This window comes from Olea europaea, chromosome 11 (assembly GCF_002742605.1).
Source record: "Olea europaea var. sylvestris chromosome 11, O_europaea_v1, whole genome shotgun sequence".
NCBI classification, from domain to species: domain Eukaryota; kingdom Viridiplantae; phylum Streptophyta; class Magnoliopsida; order Lamiales; family Oleaceae; genus Olea; species Olea europaea.
In genome coordinates this window covers 28,254,236-28,276,250 of record NC_036247.1, presented here as the reverse complement: position 1 = coordinate 28,276,250, position 22,015 = coordinate 28,254,236, and the positions used below count along the sequence as shown (strand labels likewise).

Sequence of the window (22,015 nt, the reverse complement as noted above, 5' to 3'; positions counted from 1 at the left end):
GCTTGAAATCTGATGTAGAATTGCAAATTGCTTTCAACTGAATTCTTTTCGTAATTCCAAAAGGCCATTTCAAGATCTCTGCACACTGTGATCTTTTTTGTCTTCATGTTATAAACTTTGTACCCCCTTAGATTGAGCTACATAACCCAAAAGGATACCCAATTCTGCCTTCTCATGTAAATTGGTTCTTTTTACTGCTGGAACATGAAAATAGCACATTGAACCAAAAACTTTTAGGTGCTTAACTGATGGTTTTATCCTAAACCATGCTTCATATGGTGTCATACCTTTCACAGACTTTGTAGTGAGTCTTTTAGAAGATAAACAACTGAATTTGTAGCTTCAACCAAGAAATACGTAGGCAAGCATTTCTCAATAATCATGCATCTAGCTATCTCCATCACGGTCCTATTTTTCCTTTCTGATACCCCATTATGCTGTGGAGTATAAGGTACTGCCAGTTGATGATTAATACCAGCAGTTTCACAAAAATTCATGAATTCTCTAGAGTTGTACTCCATACCATTGTCTGACCTCAAGGTCTTGATGCTACATCTAGTTTGATTTTCCACATAAGCTTTAAACTTCTTAAACATAGATAAACCTTCAAATTTATTAGCCATGAAATAAACTCATACCATCCTTGTCTAATTATCAATGAATAAGAGAAAATATTTGCTTCCATTGGGAGATGGAATGCTCATTGGTCCACAGACATGAGTATGGACCAAATCAAGTTTTTTGGTTGCCCTCCAAGTACTATTGACAGAAAAAAATTTCTATGCATCTTCCCCTTCTGACAACATTCACAAAGACCATCAGTCATGTAAATAGAAGACATATCCATCACCATACCATTATCTTCCATAAACTTCAAGGATTTCTAATTATAGTATCCAAACCTTCTATGCCACAGCCAAGTTTCATCAGTTTTGGCACTATAAACATGTCGTTTAGCCATATTGAAATCCAAAAGAAATCTGTCATCTACCATTCCAACATTTGCAATTTCATAACCACGAGGATCATAAATAATGCACATATTATTTTTGGAATTCATAGAATATCCCTTCTTCAACATTTTAGCCACACTCAACAGGTTTTGATCTAGGCAAGGGACATAAAAGACATCATAAATGAGCTTGGTACCTCCTTTAGTATGAATAGTGTTAATACCCTTGCCCTCTAACTGCACAAGTTCTCCATTTCCTAGCTTTACTTTGACTTTGTAAGATCTATCTAGTGAATTGAACATGCTTAGATCACCCGTCATGTGGCCTGTACAACACTATCAACAAGCCAAATGTTGGCTCCCAATGGTTGAGAATGGTTGTAGGCCATAAATAACCTTTCCTCAGGTTGCAATTGATCCTGAGTGTGGTTTGCTTATCCTGCAGGCTGTTGTTCTGCTTGTCCCATGTTGAATTTGCAAAACTTTTTGATATGCCCATAACTCTTGCAATTTCTACACTCATACTGAGGTTTACCTTTATGCCAGCAATCTTTCTTTTGATGGTTCATTCTTCCACAAGTTCTATGGGGTGGAAACTTGCCTTTTTTGTGAACTTCTTTTGAGCTTTCAGGAGCTTTATCTTTACTCTATCTGTCACCAGCAGATTTCTTCCCATCTTTTCCTCAATTTTCTTTCCTTCGTGCTTCATGATAAGTGATCCTTCAATGTTTTGTTGTGACCTTATAGAGGTCCTTTGCTCCTATGCCTGCATCTTGCTAATAAGTTCAGCAATTGACAATTTTTTCAGATCACAAGACTCTTCAATTTTTGAAATCTTGGATTCAAATTTGTTCGGCAAGCTTATCAACATTTTTTTCCACCACTTTTGTGTCTTCAAATGTTTTCTCCATAAAGCTGAATTTGATTCACAAGTTGCATGAATTTTGAAGAATATTCCTCTACTGTCTCTCTGTCCTTCATTCTTAGCATTTCAAACTCTCTTTTGAGAGTTAACATCTTGATAGATTTTACCTTCAAATTCTTCCTTCAATTTATCCTATGCTTGTTTTGGTAAATAACAAGTCATTATTCTTGTGAAAATTACATCTAACATTGCTGAGTGGATGCACGTAAGTGGTCTAGGTTTCCTTGACGGATCTTCTTCATACTTCCTGATCTGTGCCAATGTTTGGATTTTGCAGAAGAAGAGCAGGATCAACGTCATTCTCAATGACCTCTAACAAATTCATGGCCTTTAAGTAGGTCTTCATCTTAATAGCCCATAACTAATAATTCTCTCTTGTAAAGAGAGAAGGAGCAGGAACAAAAAAATTACTTGAAGCCATTATGAAAAATTTGGAGGCTCTCAAATCTCACAAGTATTTTAACTCTATTGTGTTTAGCTCACACATTTAATAGAAAATGAAACTTACAGTCCCTTAAGAAGAACGCTCTAGTACCAATTGTAGGAAAAATTAGTAGAAAGAAATTCTAGAAAATATTGTTGTAATGAATGCAGAATGAAGTTTGTTGTGGAAGATCATTTAATTCATTGATATGAGCTAATTAAATACCAGAAAAAATATCATGTTTGCAGATATTTTTGCATAAAAATCTTAACAAATAACAATTTTGTTTGTCACTGATATCCCTGGATTTAAGGAACCAACTACTATTGACTCAGTAATCAAAATAATTTAAAAATAAATTAAAGAAAAGATAAACTTAATCAGCTATTTCATAAAATCAGCTACCTGAAATCTCAGAATTCAACACTCATACTTGATACTTTTCTTTAAAACTACCAACTTACATCTTAATTCCTCGAACCTACTCTTGGATTGTGACTTTGTAAGGATATCTACGATCTGCATCTCAGACTTGCAACATAGTAAACTTCATTCTCTGTTCATTACAGCAATTTTTTCTAAAATTTCTTTCTACTATTTTTTTCTATCGTCATTACCACCTTCTTGTTGTACTTGTTTCAGTATCCTCTTTAAGAATAACTTAAGAAATAATCAAATTCCTAACATTATCACAAAACAGGGTGGCAAAGAAAATCATCAACGATCACATTCACTAGTGAATATCAAACAGCTTCAACCAGCTCCGATACTGAGCAACATGTTCAAGTGTTGGCGTTGGGATGGTCCCACTCCAACTATTCCCACCGTTCCTTCTCTTTTTCACGTAACTCATTCTCTTTAAGAGATTGAGGAGATGGATACAAGGGCCCCTTCTTTAGTTTTCCTTTACCAGAAACTTTCTCGATGGAATCTCAAATCATCGTCACCTTGCAGATGCTCTTTAGTTCTGGCAGTATCTAATTGTTAAATATTTTAATCTTGGCAGAATGATACTAGCATTACCACTGGCAAATCTAGGCACGAGCTGGACCATGCTACAGCCCGTGCCAGCCTCAGTCCAGGTCCATTAGTTAGATTTGGTTAGCCCATTAGCATATCACATCAGCCCGTATTCAAATTAAAAGTAGCCCAAGCCCAAAATAAGAAACCCAGCTCAAACCCCAAAACTTAGATGTCTCTCTTACGTTCTTATCCTCTCCCACAATTTGAAAACCCAAGAACAACTAACCAAAAGGGGGTGAATTGGTTATTTGAAACTATTTCGAAAATAAACACAAATTAAAGCAAATAACTATCAATAAACAAGATAACACGAGTAATAGGAGGAAGGGAAAAGAGAATGCAAACGATGTAATAAGGAAGTTCGATGCTATCACAATCTACGCTCCCGTTACCAAGCTCTCCTTCACGAGCAAGACCTTTTTCACTATATTGATTGACTTATGGTGCAATCCAACCCTTACAACGCTTCCGGTGACTTACAAGCAAGGAGCACCGATCCTTTTATAATCGTTGAACTTTTCGGGACTTCAACATGACCCACAATTCAATCAAAAGTAAGCTTTACAAAAAGGAATCTTCTCCCACAATAAAGATATATTCAAAATTGAGTACAATAGAGAAAAGTAGGCTAACACTTTAATGAATGGCAATAAGTAAAGCTCAAGTGTTAGATTTGAAAAATCTTTGATCAATAACTTTCAAAAGTAAACTCAATCAAAAGTTTTCCAAAAGTGAATGAATTGATAAAGATAAATAAGGAGTAGAGAGTTAAAGCTTGAAGTATCTCAATTTAATGCTCTTGGAAGTGATAATTATTAATACAAGAGGTTAGGGTATTTATATAGTCCAAAATGTTAAAAAAATTTGAATTTGCGGATGACTCTTCCAGTCGACCGCCTCTTGTCTGGAAAACCAATATAGCCGTTTGTACAGTAAAAATCAAAAGTTAGAACGGTCAAATCCGGACAGTTGGAGGAGTCCGGTCGACTACCTCTCATGGTCGGTCGACCTTCACTCTGGGCGATTGACCGCCCCGACAGTGCGGTCTTTTCACGTTTTCGCCTCGTTTATTCCGATTTGAAAGTTTTGAAGTGTATGGACTTTTTAAGAATATTTTTAACTAAATTCTCATAATAAAAATGTCTTTAAAATCCATATATCATTTTTAAAAGTCATTTTCATGTTTAATCAAAAAGATTGCATTCGAATTATCTTAGCGCACAAAAATTATTTTTAATGCATAGCAAGACTTTGAGCTTAACTACTCTTTGCCAAATATCAAAGCATTAGTACCTTTACATTTTACCTAAGAAATCAAGTCTTTGCTCCGAAGTATGCCTCGTCTTGATCTTTTATTGATATCGTCTGTCATACTATTGATCTTGATCTTTTTTAACATTTATCTCTTAAATTTTTTGTCTCGAATGATTTGACTTGAATACATGGCTTTTATTTTGATCTTCATTTGAAGTCCGATAATACATGATTAATTTGAATATTGAACTATCATTACTAAAATGAATTTGTTAGAAATAAAAATAATATTGTTTGTTATGATCAAAACATTGAGGATTAAGTCGACCACATGTCAACAAATTACCCAGGGGTGGAGCAATTCCTTGGGAATTTGAAAATTTTCACAGCCTGAAATTTTGGGGTTTTATTGAAAAATATGGATGTTGCTGAATTGAAACCAAATTACAGGGAAAATGACATTTCGTCCCAGTTTGAGTGCAAAAAAATATTACAAAATGGTAAATTTGCTCTCAATCTTCCACATTTGTTGATAGAGTTTCATCTCAACTGCTCGATTTGTTTAGTACAATATGGGCTTTGATGATTATGCGTTTTACATGAAAGTCCACTATTAATCTAGTCCTGCTATGAATTTTTTTTGGTTGGATTTTGTATTTTGCTGGTTTTGAATTCTAAAATGTAAAAATCTGGACTTTTGTATTCTTCTAGACATCATATCCCACTAATCACTTGAATTTTGTGAGTAGAACATATTATGGTAATTCATATAGTTTTTAAGGAATTAATATGGTGAGATGCAGAGAAATGTAAAATGTGAAGTTCATTTGAAAGAGAAGAAGTACAGAAAAATATTGGAATGTGCAAATTTTTAGATGAATGTGCATTACTTGTTAAGTGGTGATGTGTTGATTTATTGGTGTTTAGTGTTTTTCTGTTTATATGGTCCGACGTCAAAATGAAAATTCAATGATTCTATCTATTAGGGAACATATATATATTTTTCTTCAATTTTCATTCGAAATGGTTGCGCCTAGTTTTAGTGTGTCATTTACCAAAAAATTTATTGCATTAACTTTCTTAGATTTCAGCCCCCCTTATTGAAAATCCTGGATCCGCCCCTGAGAATTACTATGACACTCAATAATTCTGATCACAATGTTCTGATTTGAGCAAAAATCTGATATTCTTTTAAAAGTTTAGCACGCTGATATGATCAAATAAAAGTCAACTGTTTCCTTTAAAAGAAATACATTTTTTTTTAATTTTTAGTTATACACTTCATTCGAACATTAGTTTAGATTTTTGAGGAAGATTTAAATTTTTATAATAAATATGGTTTTCTTGACGCGACTCTATGACGAATTTTAGAATTGTTTGATGAGAATAAGGTCAATCATAAAAGAATTTTTTATATTTTGATCCTTCGAGATTTGACTTATCTCAGCAAGATTTGACTTATCTCAGCATTTTATTTTGGTAAGAAGATGCACTCCTATAGTTTATATAACTAAAAGAGCCTCGAATGCATTATGTGGATTTCTACCTAAGTTGCACAAAAGTAGAGACTTCCGATCAAGTTGTCATTAATGTCTATTAAATAGAATGTCAAGTCCAAAATTAGTCTCTAATGCATTCCATGGATTATTATCTAAATGTTTTTTATAGTCTTAAAATGAAAACAAAATCATGTCTAATTTGGATAGGAAATATATATGAAAAGAAAATATTAATTTTACACAATCACTCCATCTAACAGAGATTTTTTTGAACAGCAATAGTCAGTGTATAAACGAAAAAAATCTTGTACACTTGACATCTCTAATAATGTAATTTAACATAGTATATTTCGCTACTGAAAATTTTCAAAAAAGTGCTGTCAGGGAGATAGCTGATAGTGAAATGCTTCCCTCTGTTTGCAAGTTCTTTCTTTTTCCTATGGTAACTAGTAATATTTGTTCGAAGAGGAATGGTAGGGATACTAGAGGCCGAAGTTTGTGCACTGAAGCGAGTGTTATATACGGCAAGTTTGGCTTGCAACTAATTAATAAGCTACACGATCATTGAAAATGTGTATCTTCACCACTGAACTTGGAGGTGATGCTATACATCATTCTATACCTTTTTTCTTTCTTTCATGTAATGTGGATAGAATGAAAAATGAACAGAAAACATCAAACTTAGTATTCACCCAAAATATATTATAGTTTGTTTATTAATTTTTACACTGTAGATCAAATTACCAATACATAAATGCAAATATTGCACATTGGCTTATTTCTGAACTGTATCAAACCAGTATCAACAATCTGTAGGGGTTGAATTTACGAAGGAAAGGAAGGAAAAACTTTTGACAAACAAACCAAAGAACTTAAAACGGGTAAGAAAAGGAAATCAACATCAATTGGGATGTATATTTTCAGTTCAAAAATATAGAAGGGATGAACTGACAAAAGCTCCAATGACGCCAATAACAGTTGAGCAAATTGCAGAAGCACCATTTGGAGGAGGAGGTGGAGGTTCCTCTGAAGGAGCCAAAGCAGGGTTTTCCTCCTCCAAGGGTGGTGGAGAAGGGAACCCTTCACCAGTAGGTGCTGGAGAAGGGGGCACCTCTGTTGAGGGAGGAGGAGGGGCCGTTGTTTGGTGCGAATTTGAATAATGGTTGCTTCTATCTGCCATCACAACCACTAACAGTTTTTCATTTTTCTGGCAGTTATCTGCTACTCCACTTATGAAGTAATAGGGCCCTGACTGATTAAACTTGAAAACAGTGTGACCATCAGAGAATTTTTCGAGGGGTGCAGCCGTGTTGCAATTAGTGTAATCATCCTTTGTTACGTGTAGGACAGAGTCCTTGTCAGCCAGATAAACAAACACTGCAAAATGGCAAAAACTTGATGAAGTCACTCTATATTTGTTAGTGTCGTCTACAAGTAACACGCACCTGGTTCAGTAAAATAATTCAAGAAAATAAATGAAGAGTGCTTCTTACATAGGGTGTCTCCAATCTGAAACCTGTTCGTCTCTGCCCACTTATTGAGGCTGGCTGCATTAGGATCACTAGGAACTGCCCAACTGCCTTTTGGACCTCCTACCTTGAATTCATAAGCATTACCTTTCTGAATCAGTAACAGAACACCAAATAGCCCCAACACATAAAAGACTTTTCTACTTAATTTTAGAAGGGTTTCAGCCATCGAAAAAGATATGAACACCAGGGCTCGAAAATGAGCCTTCTGCCAAAAATATAAATGTCAGATTTGAATGGGTGAACACAAGTTACAGAATGGTTCAAGATCAGGGTATTTGTAGATGAAGTTGCATCCTTCTTTACAGATTGTGTCAGTTAAGCTTTTGCCTCCTTTTGTTGTTATTCTCTTCTTGGATTCCTTGTCCTCCAGTGCAAAGCATATGGCCACTTTTTCAACAGGACCTGTGCTGTTTTTGAACTCTTTCAAGGCCTTTTTAGTATCTTATTCTGGGAGTTTATGCTTTGCTTCATCATTATCAAGAATTTTCATTTCCTTTACTTTGGGCAATGGCATCTTAGAATATCAGGAGAAGATTGGAAGTGTTATTCAACACTGGTATTAATTCTTGGATCTTACTTTGATCTCTTGCCCATCCGATTTGAAATCTTCTCTTGACATGCACAAATGGTAGAGATAGAGTGAGTATTAAGCCACACATTAACAAAAATATTAAAGTGTAAATACTGCCATTTGAGAATAATCCACTTCCTTAAATTTTTAGGTGAATTGTTTAGCTATACTGAAGTAGAATAAAGTTTGAAATGTATATCTTGTTCCTACGTATGTATAGAAATTTTACAGCGTTAAGACTTCTGAAAATGTACAAATCGGGATAAATCATAGTAGAGAACTTTAGAAGTGTAGAAATAAACGAAGAACTCTTTAGAGATGGATAGTAAGATTTGAGTAACATAAATTTTTGCTCTTCGTTGAATGCAGAAGACTCAGTGCTGGGGAATGGTGTAGAGGAAGACCTTTCGTTGTTGAATCTGTGCTCACCAAGAAAACGCTCTAACGTTGATAAAAGCAAAAGAGCGTTTCGGAGCAACAAGTGGAGTTTGATGAATGGTTTAATGCAAAACCCCTAAATATCATATATATCTATACATTCAACGAAAATCTTGATTTACTCCAAAGTCAAATGCCTGATTTGATTCCAAATAAGCACCTACTTTCTAAGTTCTAATAATGAAGAATGTTCAAGTCCAACTAAAGTTCTCGAATCCAGATAGAATTATGCAGAAAATTAACAACAGCATTGTGTGATAAAAGATCCTAAACAATAAACTCTCATTACTAACATGCTAAAACATCCAAAGTTAATTTGTAATAATAGCTAAATTAATATAATTATTTATAGAAAAAAAACAAATTCCTGTACTTCTCAAACTTGTTACAATCCCTTCATCTGCTTGTCGGATAAGAACCAGTCTTCAATAATCTTTGTTGCATTCCCTCTTTTTTGTTATCATATGAAGCACATCAATTCCGATCTATTTTCCAGGACTGAGAAAGGAATTCTGATAACAAAATATCTTTGTTCTTTATCAACCTTAAAAGGATTAATTTTCATTTCTCAAATCTTGTATCCAGGAAGATTTAAGAAAATTCTGAAATTGTGTTCTCAGTTTAAGCGACCCGATAACAGCAGAAAAGTAGCAGCAGAAAGAAAAATCGCTGGGAGCACACCATTGGGGGATCGGGTGGCACCACTTCTTACGGGAAGTTTATTTGGAAGAGCACACTCTTCACCATTGAAGAACACTTTTGAAGGGAATCCATCACCTTGTGCCACTTTTATATGGGGTGTGTTTTTTTTCAAGAATGAAATAACAGATTGCTGTTTTCCGGGAACTCTGGGATCTCTCTCCGGGTGTGTCCCATTTACCTCTCCTACCAGGTAATTCAAACCCGGTAAGCCTTCCACGAAGATGGTGTTATTAGGCCGAGTCAATTTGGTTCCATTGAAAGAGTAAACTTTCTCGTATCCCGGAAATGCCTTCTTAAACTGGAATGCTGTGAACCAATCAACAAACGGAATTTTATCCCAGTTAAAGAGTGTGATTCTTGCTGTCCATCCAGTTTTGTAATCAGTGTCAAGATGCCAGTTGATGCTCACCCCACAATTGTCAGGGCACGGCAGTTTTACTGGCAGTTTGTGGTGTTTCAGATGAGCCCAAGCTACTGCTTTCTTCGTCCTATTAGCAAAAGGCACAAGAAGAGCATCTGGAGGCAAAGGCAATGGTGCGGCATTTTGGTTGCACCAAGTGTCATCATCACAGCCACACGCGCAGGTGTTGCAGGGTACAACAGAATCAGCATAATAAGCCGAGAAAGATACGCAGCATTTTGCCTGCTTCGGCTTGGGATGTGTTATATTGCAAGAAACTTGCCAACTTGCAACTGCAGAAGTCGTTGCATCAAGTCCACTGGGATCTGGAAACCCGGTTGGATCTACCCTGAAAGGAGGGCCACATTTGTAAGTTGGATTCAGTACACCTTCAATTTTCCAATTCTGGGGTGGATAAAGTGCAGTCCTGTTCATATCAGGCGGAAGCTTGAAAACTTCTAACTGAAAAATAGCTCTTGCCTTGGTTTCATTCATAGTATTTGGCAAAAGGGTGCCATTCTTACAGCAATAGGGCAATTTCCCAACCTTGTCATCGTTTTCTCTCTCAGGAGGTAGGTCGGAGATAATCGGCTTTTTCTGGCAATTCATTACAGTCGAGAAATCGAAATCCTGGTAGTATTGTCCCTGTGCACCATAAATGCAATCTGAAGGATCTTTTCTGTGAGTGTAGGCTCCCTTCATGCTGTTAATGAATTCATTTCTCATCCACTCCCAAGTTAAGTTCCATTGATCAAGACGACCAAGTGGATGATTGTTGTCAATGGTGACCTGTGCCATGTATTTGTTTTCGTTTGCCTGAAGAATGTCGTATGTGAAGGAGAGATCACCGTATTGGCGAGGCATGAACTTGGTTTTGATCTTCTTAGCCTTGAATTTTGGATCCCTTTTACAGCAGACATGCATGTAGCTTCCTGCAGAATAGTGGAAAATAACACTAATTTTTCTTCAATTGTGTTGTAACATCTTAGACTCTTAGATCAATGGTTGTTCAATAACCAACTCATACTTTCAAGTGGAACTAGATATACCTCTAATACAAAATTGTCTTGAAGAAATACTATGAATGCATCGCATGAAATATGAAACATAGATAATAGAAAGTACCTCGACGCATAGCTCCAGGACATTTATATCCATCATTGACAAGCTTTATTGTCTTAGGCATCGGCGTGGCGGAAGGCTTCACCCCAAAAAGTGTTCCTTTAATATTGACTTGCACCATCATTTGAGTATAATCCCCAGCAGTGTCAATGGCAGTTTCCAGATCCGACTGTGGAAATCCGGCGAAGAGGGTCCCATTCTTTCCAACCTTAATTGGAAATCCATCTCCATCTCCGTTCACAACCACCGCCCCATCAACCGAAACCAGCAGCTCTTCATGTTGAAAGCCAATGAAAATCTTCCATGATTTCAGCTCATAAGCCCCTGCATTCAACACCGTCGCCATTGCTTTAAACGACCACGCCTGTGCGGATGTGTTCTTCACCAATGGATAAATTTTCTCTCGCCCCATAAAATTATATGTGACAAAAATGCCATCACATTTTCCTTGCTCAGGCGGTGGTGCCGCCGGTGTATCGGGGGAGTCATAATCTTGAGCCTTAGTTATCTCAGTGCTACAAAAAAACACAACAAGAGCAATGCAAGAAAGCACTCTCCAGGGTACTCCTATACATGTGCTTCTTATCAACATTTTAGAATTAAAACTAAATAAATGTGAAGAACAAAGGGAAAAAGAGGAAGAAGAAGAGATTATTTCAGAAACTTCAAGGTTTCACCAGCCAACGCCCCGTGAGATCACACGGTGCAGGAGGTGACAGACTCGAAAAGAAAACTTTGTTTGAGACAGTTAAAATGGGGTTATAAGAGTCGCAGAAATTTGTAAGACTTGTTCAGCCACGTTCTCTTCCTCTAGTTTTACCTATTGTTGCGGAAAACACATAGATTCAGTTAGATTATCCAAATATATTCCAAAGCAATTTCGCTTTTGACCTTTCAAAAGTCTTATGACAAACTGCCCCAAAATTTGACGGATTGTTTCATAAAAAACCTTAAAATTTCATTTTTTAAAAATTGATCGCACCCAATATAATAAGGGCATTTTGGAACAGCATAATTCGTGTTGAGAATTCGTTCGTTTCAGTCTTAAATTTAGCGCAGATTAGCCGCCAGTTTTGGTGGAGAAAGCAAAAGAAGGTTCCGAATAAAAAGAATCAAAGATGTCTACATGTTTTTCAAGTTCAAATAATTCAAAGAGATGCTTCATATTCATGTTAGATAGCATCCTACTGCAGTACTTAGCGATTTCAAACGGTTCGAGCGGCTCGTCGGCTCGATCGCTTGGTTCGTGGGCGGCTTAGGCTCGTCAAAAGACGAGCCCGACCCCGAGCTGAGTAGGAGGCTCAATCACACGAGTCGAGCCCACGAGCGGCTTGTGGGCCGTGTGCCCACCAGCCACTTTTGACGAGTTGTGGGCTAGTCAAAAAATATGTAAATTTACAAAAAAAAAGGTCAAAAAATATGCAAATTTACCCAAAAAATAAAAATAAAATTAAAAAAATCACAAGCTCGTGGACCAAGCCAAGTTCGTCCCTGAGCAACGGCTTCGCAAGCCATGAGCTTAGCTCGCCACGAATCCGAGCCGAGTTAGCGGGTTAAAGGGCCGAGGCGACTTGGCTTGGCCCATTGCCATCCCTAACAGTACTGCACGTGTGGGTGGAGAGTGGTGTTGATGCGGGAGTACTAAGAATGACGACTATTAGAATTTTATCTTCTTTAATTTCATTACGTGGCATCATTTTCCGGACTGTTCGTTAAGCGAGACTATGGATGCCAAAATAATGAAGAATTGGAAATAAAATGTTAGAAAATAAAGAGTGGAGATAAATATAAAAGAAAGTAAACGTTGTGGATGGAAATTGAAATTTCCCTTTATAAAATGGCTATAACCAGGGGAAAAAAATAATGCTCAAGTTATATAGTGATTTGGGTTAATTTCACAAGCGATCACTGAACTTACTTGAAAATTACAAAACAGTCACTGAAGTTTAAAACTTGCAGAAACGATCATTAAAGTTTAGAGCGCTTTCAGAAATGGTTATTGAAGTTTACAAACTTGTAGAATCCGTCATCCATATTTTTTAGATTTTTGAGCAAGGCTTGCGGCAATTTTTCGGCAACTTACAACCACCAAAACCATCGGATTTGGATACTGTTGGAAAGCTCACAATGTTCTCTTTAATTATCACCCAAAATCTCCCTATAACTTCAAAGGATTCGGCCAAAATAAGCCCCCGAAGTCAGCTCCCCGAAATCTCAAAATCTGCCCAGATTTTTTTTTAGATTTTTGGGCGAGATTTGCAACAATTTTCTAGCAACTTTCGACCACCAAGACCCCTGAATTTGGATACCGTTGGAAAGCTCACAATGTTTTTTTCAATTACCACCCAAAATTTCCCCAAAACTCCAAAAGATTCTGCCAGAATAAGTCTACAAAGTTAGCTCCCCGAAATCTGAAAAATCTAGATTTGTGGAAATTTTTCAGCAACTTCTGACCACCAAGACTGTCGGATTTGGATACCGTTGGAAAGCCCACAATGTTCTCTTTAATTACCACCTAAAATTTCCCCATAACTCCAAAGGATTCGACCGGAGTAAGCCCACAAAATCAGCTCCCTGAAATTTGAAAAATCTACCCAGATTTTTGGGGGAGATTTGCGGCAATTTTTCGGCAACTTCCGACCTCCAAAATTGTCGGATTTGGATATCGTTGAAAAGTTCACAATGTCCTCTTCAATTACTATCCTAAATCTCTCCATAACTTCAAACGATTTAGTCGGAATAAACTCACAAAGTCAGCTCTCCCAGATTTTTCAGATTTCGAGGAGTTGACTTTGTGGGCTTATTTCGATCGAATCATTTGGGGATTATAGAGAGATTTTGGGAGGTAATTGAAGAAGACATTGTAGGCTTTTCAACAGTATCCAAATTCGGGGGTCTTGGTCGTCGGAAGTTGTCAAAAAATTGTCTCAAAACTTACCCAAAAATCTGAAAAATCTTGGCAGATTTTCAAATTTCGGGGAGCTAACTTTGTGGGCTTATTCCGGTCAAATTATTTGGAGTTATGGGGAGATTTTGGGTGGTAACTGAAGATGACATTGTAAGCTTTCCAAAATTATCCAAATTCGGTGGTCTTGATAGTCGGAAGTTGCCGAAAATTTGCCTCAAACCTCGCCCAAAAATTTGGGTGACCGTTTCTGAAAGTTTGTAAACTTCAATGATCGTTTCTGAAAGCGTTATAAACTTTAGTGATCATTTTTGCAAGTTTTAAACTTCAGTAATCGTTTTATATTTTTCAAGTAAGTTTAGTAATCGTTTGAGAAATTAACCCATAGTGATTTACATACAAAAGAGGGATCATAAAGAGAGTGGGGAGGTTTTCTTAATTTAACTGAAGAAATTCTGACATAATCATATTTCAACACATCACGTGTATCTAAATCATTATGTAAACTATTATTAACATGTAGTACAATGGAAAAAAATAATAATTGTGGTACATATACATAATAATGTATATACACAGCATTTAATGAGATATTATTGTGACAAAATTTCATCAATCAAATAAAAAAAATTCTTCCATCTCATTTTGACGTATAATCTATGTAGCTTGTACACCTAGCATTATTCATTCAGAAAATAATCCAACCAATCATTAATGTTAAACAACTCACTCCCCCGGGAAACTCCCGTAATCCCGTTTCTTCACTTTTCTATCCGCATCTCACAATCGAGCTGTAATCTTCTGCTAAGTTCTGGGGTTTCAGTACTTGAAGGTAGTGCCATGTCTTTTAGCTTATGATTTGAAGTTTCTAAATTATTATTCTCTCGTTTGTTTTATGGGAACACAAATAAGATTTTGATCTGATAGAGGAATTGTGAAGTTTGTGGCCAATTGTTGCTTGCTTTCAAATTTAGTTGTTGAGTTCTTGATTGGGGTACTATCTCAATCTTGATATCTATCTGATAAAAATATGTGTTGATTTAAGCAAAGATAAAATTGTTTATTAGCCGTTAACACTTTTATATGATCTAGGTTTTACTGTTTCTTTTTAAAGCAAAGGTCTTATGGAGACCTGTAAATAAAAGACCATACAGAAGAGAAGATCGAAGTTATATCAGCTTATGAATTGAAATATTAACTGGTGTTTTTTTGTGATCATGGGGGGGATCGAATCCTAGAATCCCGTCGTTTTCTGGATTTTGAAAAGTGAGTACCTTTATGGCTTATGTATAATGTTAAAAACGGTGCTGTACATCAAACTTCATCCTAATAGAGTGGCCTTAACACGATACTACGAGGGTATGCTGGACAATAAGCACCATCTGCTTTTTCTTTGATTATACATTAGAAAACCAAATTACTTTGCTTTTTGTTAAACTTTCCTTGTAAATGCTTGATGTTGCATTTGTTCTTCTCGCTTCACTTTGAAGTTCACTGCTATAAGAAAATAGGGAATAAATTGCTCCCTTTGCAAAAAGGCAGAATGAACCAGATGTAAGCTTGAAGAATGATTTTATTGAAAATGTCTTCAAGTGATTACAATAGATTAGCTCCACACGTATATATACAGTGAATGGGAAGGATCTAGAATACTTTCACAAAGAAAATGCTATACAACAGAATCTAACAGAAAAGGGAAAAGAAAAGAATGCTACGTAACAAAATTTAACAGAATGGCCTTCAATGACATTTCTACCCTGCACCATCATGCTTCTCCTGATGACTATCTTCTCGTTGATTATCAATATGTTGCTGCTGACTGTACATTATTTGTGCTCCATATTTCAACAACTGCTAACTTCTTCCGTTTAAAGTTCTGTTTGCTTTGACAGTTATTATCTTCAGGCAATACCATGAGCGACATGTTGACCAATATAGTTGTGAAGGCAGCTAGCAATTATTATACTCTAGAGGAAAATATGCAAAATCTTAAAAGAAAAACTGAGTTGCTCAATACTCAACAAGCTGATGTGGTTGCTATGTTAAGAGAAGCTGAAGTCCATCCAAATAAAAAGCGAAAAGGAGAAGTCCAGTATTGGTTGAACAATGTAGAAAAAAAGCAAGAGGAATTTGAAAGCTTGGAACAAAAAGTGAATGAAAGCAAATTTTATTCACGCATACAGTTGGCAAAACGTGTTGATAAAATGATTGAGGAAGTGGTAGAACTTGTTGATCGAGGTACATTTCCAGAGGGAATCGTATTTGAGGTTAATGAGACAATAGATGAGCAATTTGTAACGGTAGAATGGAAGCATCAAGCATTTGAAAAAAATATTGGGACAGTTTGGTCATGGTTGATGAGTGATGAGGTTTCAACTATTGGCATTTATGGTATGGGAGGAGTTGGAAAAACAACCCTCGCACAATGTATCTATAATAAGCTAAAGAATGAAACTGTGTTCCATGCTAATGTCTTTTGGTTTACTGTCTCACAAGATTTGAACATTCGCAAGTTGCAAAATGACATCGCTAAAGCATTGAATCTAGATCTTTCGGCTAAAGGTGATGAGCACAAGAGAGCAGCCAAATTGGGTAAGGCATTCAAAAGAATAGAGAGATCTGTATTCATTTTCGATGATGTGTGGACTTCATTTTCTTCACAAAGGATTGGAATTTCTCCCTCTCTTGCTATATATGGATTTAAGATGATAGTAATTAGTCGATCACTAGAGGTGTGTCGCAAAATGGAATGCCATAAGTATCTAAAAGTGGAAGTTCTTTCGGAGGAAGAAGCTTGGAATCTCTTTATGAACAAACTTAGTTATGGCATACGACTTCCACCCAAAGTGGAAGAGATAGCAAGAGAAGTGGTAAAGAAGTGTGCTGGTTTGCCTCTTGCAATTATCACCATGGCTGGAAGCTTGAGGGGGGTGATTGACATTCATGAGTGGAGGGATACCTTGGAGGAACTAAAAGAATCTTCTGTTGGACAAACGGACATGGAAAATGAGGTGTTACCAATACTCTTGTGTAGTTTTAATCGGTTGAGGGATCCAAAATTACAACGTTGTTTTTTGTATACCTCCTTGTATCCCGAAGACTACTGCATTCAAAGAGACGAATTGATAACAAGATTTATTTCAGAGGATTTGATGGAAAGAAGAAGAAGCAGGCAAGCAGACTTTGACCAAGGTCACACAATACTGAATAAATTGGAGAATGTTTGCTTGCTTGAAAGAAGTACAAGTTATCATGGAAATGAACAAGTGAAGATGCATGATCTCATTAGAGACATGGCTTTAAGTATCACTAAAGACAAGCCTAGGTATATGGTAAAAGCTGGACTTCAGTTGAAGAAAATACCAGAGGCACAAGAATGGAGGGAAGATTTGGATAAGATTTCCTTGATGCATAATAATATAGCTGAAATTTCAAGTGGCACATCACCCAAGTGTCCTAGACTTTCAACGTTGCTTTTGTGCTTCAATCCTTTGAAGTCAGTTCCAGATTTGTTCTTTGAGCAAATGCATAGCCTACATGTTCTCGATTTGTGTTACACAAATATTGAGTATTTGCCAAGTTCCATATCAGACTTGAAGGAACTTAATGCATTATTGCTCAGGTATTGTTTTAAACTCATGTTGGTACCACCACTGGGAAACCTCAAGGCACTAAGAGAGCTGGACATCAGTAAGACTGGTGTTAAGGAAATACCTCAAGGCATGGAAAGCTTGACCAATCTCAAACGCTTAGACACATTCGACTCATGTATAGAAAATATTCCAACAGGGATTCTACAGGGACTCCCACTTCTTCAACGCCTCACACTGCCTAAATGTATAATAGTACCAATTGAAGAAGTCGAGGGATTAAAACAACTGGAAGAGTTTCAAGGCAAATTGAGCAGCATGTGTGATTTCAACAGATTTATCAAGTCTCAACTAAATGCTGGGCGGCTCAGTTTCTATGATATTCAGATAGGTGATGGAAGAGGTAATAGATGTTACTACCCTGAAAGATTAGCTTGTAAATTGGTAGCTTTTGGAAAAGACAGTCTGAAGAAAGGGCAAGGATTATGCCAAGATGAAATTATGGTTCCACAAGATATTGAGGAACTATTCTTTCGACAATGTGGCCTGAGTAGATGTTTATTGGATGATTTCCAAAAATTGAATAATTCTCTAGAATTGAAGCAGTGCCATGTTGAAAAAGAGGATGGAACAGAGTGCATTGTGAGATTATCATCTCTGAAGGAGCTGATGGAAGAAGTAGAAGAACATTCTCTTTCGATCCCACTCCAAAGCCTTCAAATTTTGCATCTTCTGAACCTGCCAAATTTTATTGGTCTTGTAAAGAGCGAAGAAGGAGTAGCAGCAGCACCTCTTCCACATGGTGCATTTTCCCAGCTTCAAAAGTTGGAGATTCTGCATTGTGGGAAAATGAAGAAACTTCTTCATCAGAGTTATGTAAATAACCTCCATAACCTCCGTGTGTTGAAAGTTGAATCATGTGTAGAAATGGAGGAGATAATAGGAGATAATGATGAAGGCGGCCTAGTTTCGAACAGGAGTGCTGATGTTACCCTGCCAAGGTTAAAGAGTTTGATGCTCCAGAGTATGCCAAAATTGAAAAGCATATGCAGGGGAACCGTAATTTGTGATTCTATTGAGTACATTGGGTTGTTTTTGTCAAAAAGCTTAAAGAAGATGCCTTTGTTTCTGCCAAATCTCGATGGACAACCATCTCATCCCCCCTTTCTCAAAAGCATACATATATTCAAAGAAGAGAAAGAATGGTGGGAATCATTGGAGTGGAACCATTCCAACGCCAAAGATGTCCTTCAACCCTTCGTTGAATATTTGTAATCTAGAGTTTGCCCCCTGCCAAGTGAACGTTCATGATCAAAGATTGTAATAATTGCATATGCATCTTAATTTCTTTCTTTAACTTTTTTCCTATTTAATGCAAAAGTAATGCGACTTTTGTTGTTCCTAAACTACTCATCTCCGTTTACCACTTATTACTATCTCGATTTCTTGGAGATCCTTCATAGTTGAACTGATGAAATTTATAGTTTGATCTGTAAACATAAATAATCATGCAATTGCTGTTTGCACTGGGTTTTGGCGGCCCCTTGTGTTGAAGATTGTAGGAATATATACACATAAATAAATAATCACACGTTAAGGTTTGAAGATTGTGGGAAAATCAAGAAGCTTCTCCCTCGGAGTTTGCAACATAATCTGAACCTGGGAGACTTAAATGTCACATCATTGCATAAATGAAGGAGATGATAAGAGATTAAGAGACGGAGGAGGAGCCAGCATGGATTTAGACGGTAGTGCTGCTGTCATCTTACCAAGGTTAAAGAGTTTGTCATTCCTCAATCTATCAAAATCGAAAGAAAAATGCTATCTGCTGTACACTTATAATTTGACAGCCCTCTTATAAGACTGTGATTATTTTAATCAGGGCCCTACCCCCTCTATGTGAGAGGACTGTCAAACTTGCTGTACAAAATGCCGTGCACCTAGCACTTTTGAAAATGAAAAGCTTCTGCAAGGGTTGCACACCTTTGCTCTTAAAACTTCTTTTGGCAGAAAGATGCAGTCTTAGAAAATTTATTTGTATTTTTGGCACGAACATGACAAAATACTAAATGGAAATTAATGTAGTCATCTAAGCAATCAAACTTCATTTGTAATTGTTCATCTTTAATTAATTTCTTCTTCCCTTTCTTATTTTCTTCACTTGTTTGTTTGGACATCAATATTGATCGTATTTCATCTAATTGGTTTTATTACGGTCTTTCTATAATATTCAATGTTATCAAAGCGAAAAAAAGAATACCCATATTATATATGTTTTAGGCCTAATTGTGGTAAATGCCATTCTTCTTGTTCACTTAAACATTGATATTTTACAATATTATTTTTTACAACAATATAATAGTAAAAACATTATTAAAAATCATATCGATCATTTGAAACCATTCTTTCGACAATTTTAACATTCATCAATCTTGATCTACAATATTATTACATAATAAATTTAGGGGTTGGTAAAATATTTTAATGCAAAAAGAGTTATTCCAGCCCTCACGTGAGGGACCCTATGAATAAAATATTTAACATGGGCTTTCTTACTTGTGAGGGGGTTGTGTAACTTGGTATAAATAAGAGTGTACACCAAGCATTGTTGATGCAACAATGTTAATAAGTCAAGCCGCTTATTAATAATCTTTGTCACACCAATCTTTCTAGAATCCGTGGACCAGTCAAAAAGAAAATTGCTACTTAATTATCATGTTTAAAGTTGACTTAGTCCTTGTATGATAAACTTAAAATGAGCTTTTTTTCCAGCAAAATTTGATATTTTAAAAATTCAAATCTTGAATAAATTATTCATGAAAATAGCCCTCCTCCATTCATATATTGCCACAACAATTTTTATTTGATACACTATATTTTAATTGTAGTTACATTCCTCAATTTTTGCTCATTGTAGCAATTATTTCCTTAAATTTCTTCCGTCGAATTCTTATCTTCAACCTTCCATAATTAGTACGTCTCGTTTTTTGCGATGACTTATATCCAAATATTGTACTCTTATGTTTTGAAATGTAGAAAAAAAATATTTTTTTGCACTTTTATTTATTTATTTTTAAAAATGTGATGGGAAAATAAATTATTTTACGTCATTTTAACAGACTTTTGAACATAAAAATGTTATTAAATAGAAAACATGTTAACTAATGAAAAGTTCGAGGATAAGAATAATATAAAAAAATCGTTAGAAATATAAATGTTACAATGAACAAATATTAAGAATCTTAAGTACAATTAAAATATTGTGTAAGAAATAAAAAATCGTGGCGTGAATATAATTACTCTTTTATATATCAAACGTTTCATATTCCCATTTTTTTTATTTTGCAAAATCGCCCTTATGTTATACGGTCAGATATTAAAAACAACTTTCGATCAAGTAGCAAGTTATTGTGGTGTGGGACCCACATGCAATGATTTGAAGAAAAATGAAAAGGCTGAATAAAGATGAGGAAATTAAGGTAAGTATATGGAAGAAAATATCATGGAAAGATATAAATATTCGACGAAATGTTTGAAACAAGGTAAATTCTATTCGTTGTAACTATAAGTTTACTTAAACATCAATTTACTTCTATGTAAATTCAAAACTTTTGATATTGATGCTTGAGAAAAAGATGTGGCATTGACCTGACTCTCGAAATAGATGACACATCCAATTTTCAAAAAAAAATTCCAATTGTGTCGAACTTTTCATTTTTAGAATGGTTTAACTACACATTCTTCAAAAAATCAATATTCAAAAACACAATATCTCCAAAAAAAAAAATTAAAAACAATAAATAAAAAATAAAAGGGCTGAAACATGGGCTAATAACATAAGCCAATTCATGGTAAGAATACCTATATCAGAATTAAATGAAGACTTAGGCTTGAAGTCAACTCGTGTCCATCCAGGAACCTGGCCGGTCTCTTCCTAAATCTGCCATTGAACCAGCTTCACATATCCGTTCATCAGCTAGGAAACAATTACAACAACACCAGGCAGATTGGTATCTCGTCTTTTGGCTCATCAGCTTCTTGCAGTAAAAACTCCAGTGTTAGTTTTGTCTTAGAGGTAACAAACACCATGTCTTTTAGCATAATTAATTATTATTTTGGAATTTTTCATACAAATTATATTTTTTGAATCATTCTTTCCAAATGTTATTATGCAGAGACTTTGATGTGCTTACTGTCCGTCTATTTCTTTGCAAGTATTTTTATATCTGCAGTGTAGAGTCAAGATCTAAATGCTATTATTTTATCTTCTTCTTTTTTGTTCTTTTACTTAGGTGGGGTTTGTGTGATTTACTTTGGGCGTCTTATCTGTAGACAAGACCATGAGTGACATGTTAGCTAACTTCGCGGTGAATGTGGCGAGCGATTATTACAACCTTGAGAAAAAAATGCAAAATCTTAAGAGGAAGCTTGAACTCCTCAACTCTCAAGAAGCTGATATGGTTGCAAGGCTAAGAGAGGAAGAACGTCATCCAGGAAAAATGCGAAAAAGTGTGGTAAAATATTGGTTGAGCAATGTAGTATCAAAGCAAAAAGAATTCGAAAGCTTGGAAACAGAAGTGAACCAAAATAGTGGTATTTCGCGTGTGACCTTGGCAAAATGTGCTGATAAAATGATTGAAGAAGTGACAGAACTTCTTGATCACGGCACATTTTGATA

At 35.8% G+C, this 22,015-nt stretch overlaps 3 protein-coding genes across 4 annotated transcripts; 1 reads left to right on the top strand and 2 right to left on the bottom strand.

The window, feature by feature from the left end:
• Positions 1-6,739: 6,739 nt before the first annotated feature.
• LOC111403955 (early nodulin-like protein 3) lies at positions 6,740-7,910 on the bottom strand. The gene is made up of 2 exons (XM_023032644.1): positions 7,571-7,910; positions 6,740-7,454 (listed from the first exon to the last, which is right to left on the bottom strand). Exons 1-2 carry the CDS (start codon positions 7,773-7,775, stop codon positions 7,003-7,005), a joined length of 657 nt encoding a protein of 218 aa, XP_022888412.1. The 5' UTR covers positions 7,776-7,910; the 3' UTR covers positions 6,740-7,002.
• An 847-nt stretch (positions 7,911-8,757) lies between these two features.
• LOC111403954 (COBRA-like protein 10) lies at positions 8,758-11,556 on the bottom strand. Its single transcript, XM_023032643.1, has 2 exons — positions 10,846-11,556; positions 8,758-10,652 (listed from the first exon to the last, which is right to left on the bottom strand). The coding sequence occupies exons 1-2, from the start codon at positions 11,432-11,434 to the stop codon at positions 9,235-9,237; spliced, it is 2,007 nt and encodes a 668-aa protein (XP_022888411.1). The 5' UTR covers positions 11,435-11,556; the 3' UTR covers positions 8,758-9,234.
• Positions 11,557-14,455: 2,899 nt separating this feature from the next.
• On the top strand, positions 14,456-18,788 carry LOC111403951 (probable disease resistance protein At4g27220). Of its 2 annotated transcripts, none has more exons than XM_023032642.1 (2): positions 14,456-14,579; positions 15,640-18,788. In XM_023032642.1, the coding sequence occupies exon 2, from the start codon at positions 15,661-15,663 to the stop codon at positions 18,610-18,612; it is 2,952 nt and encodes a 983-aa protein (XP_022888410.1). In that variant the 5' UTR covers positions 14,456-14,579; positions 15,640-15,660; the 3' UTR covers positions 18,613-18,788. The 2 variants fall into 2 exon arrangements, with proteins under 2 accessions (XP_022888410.1, XP_022888409.1); XM_023032641.1 differs by having other exon boundaries at positions 15,622-18,788.
• The last annotated feature ends 3,227 nt before the right edge of the window (positions 18,789-22,015 follow it).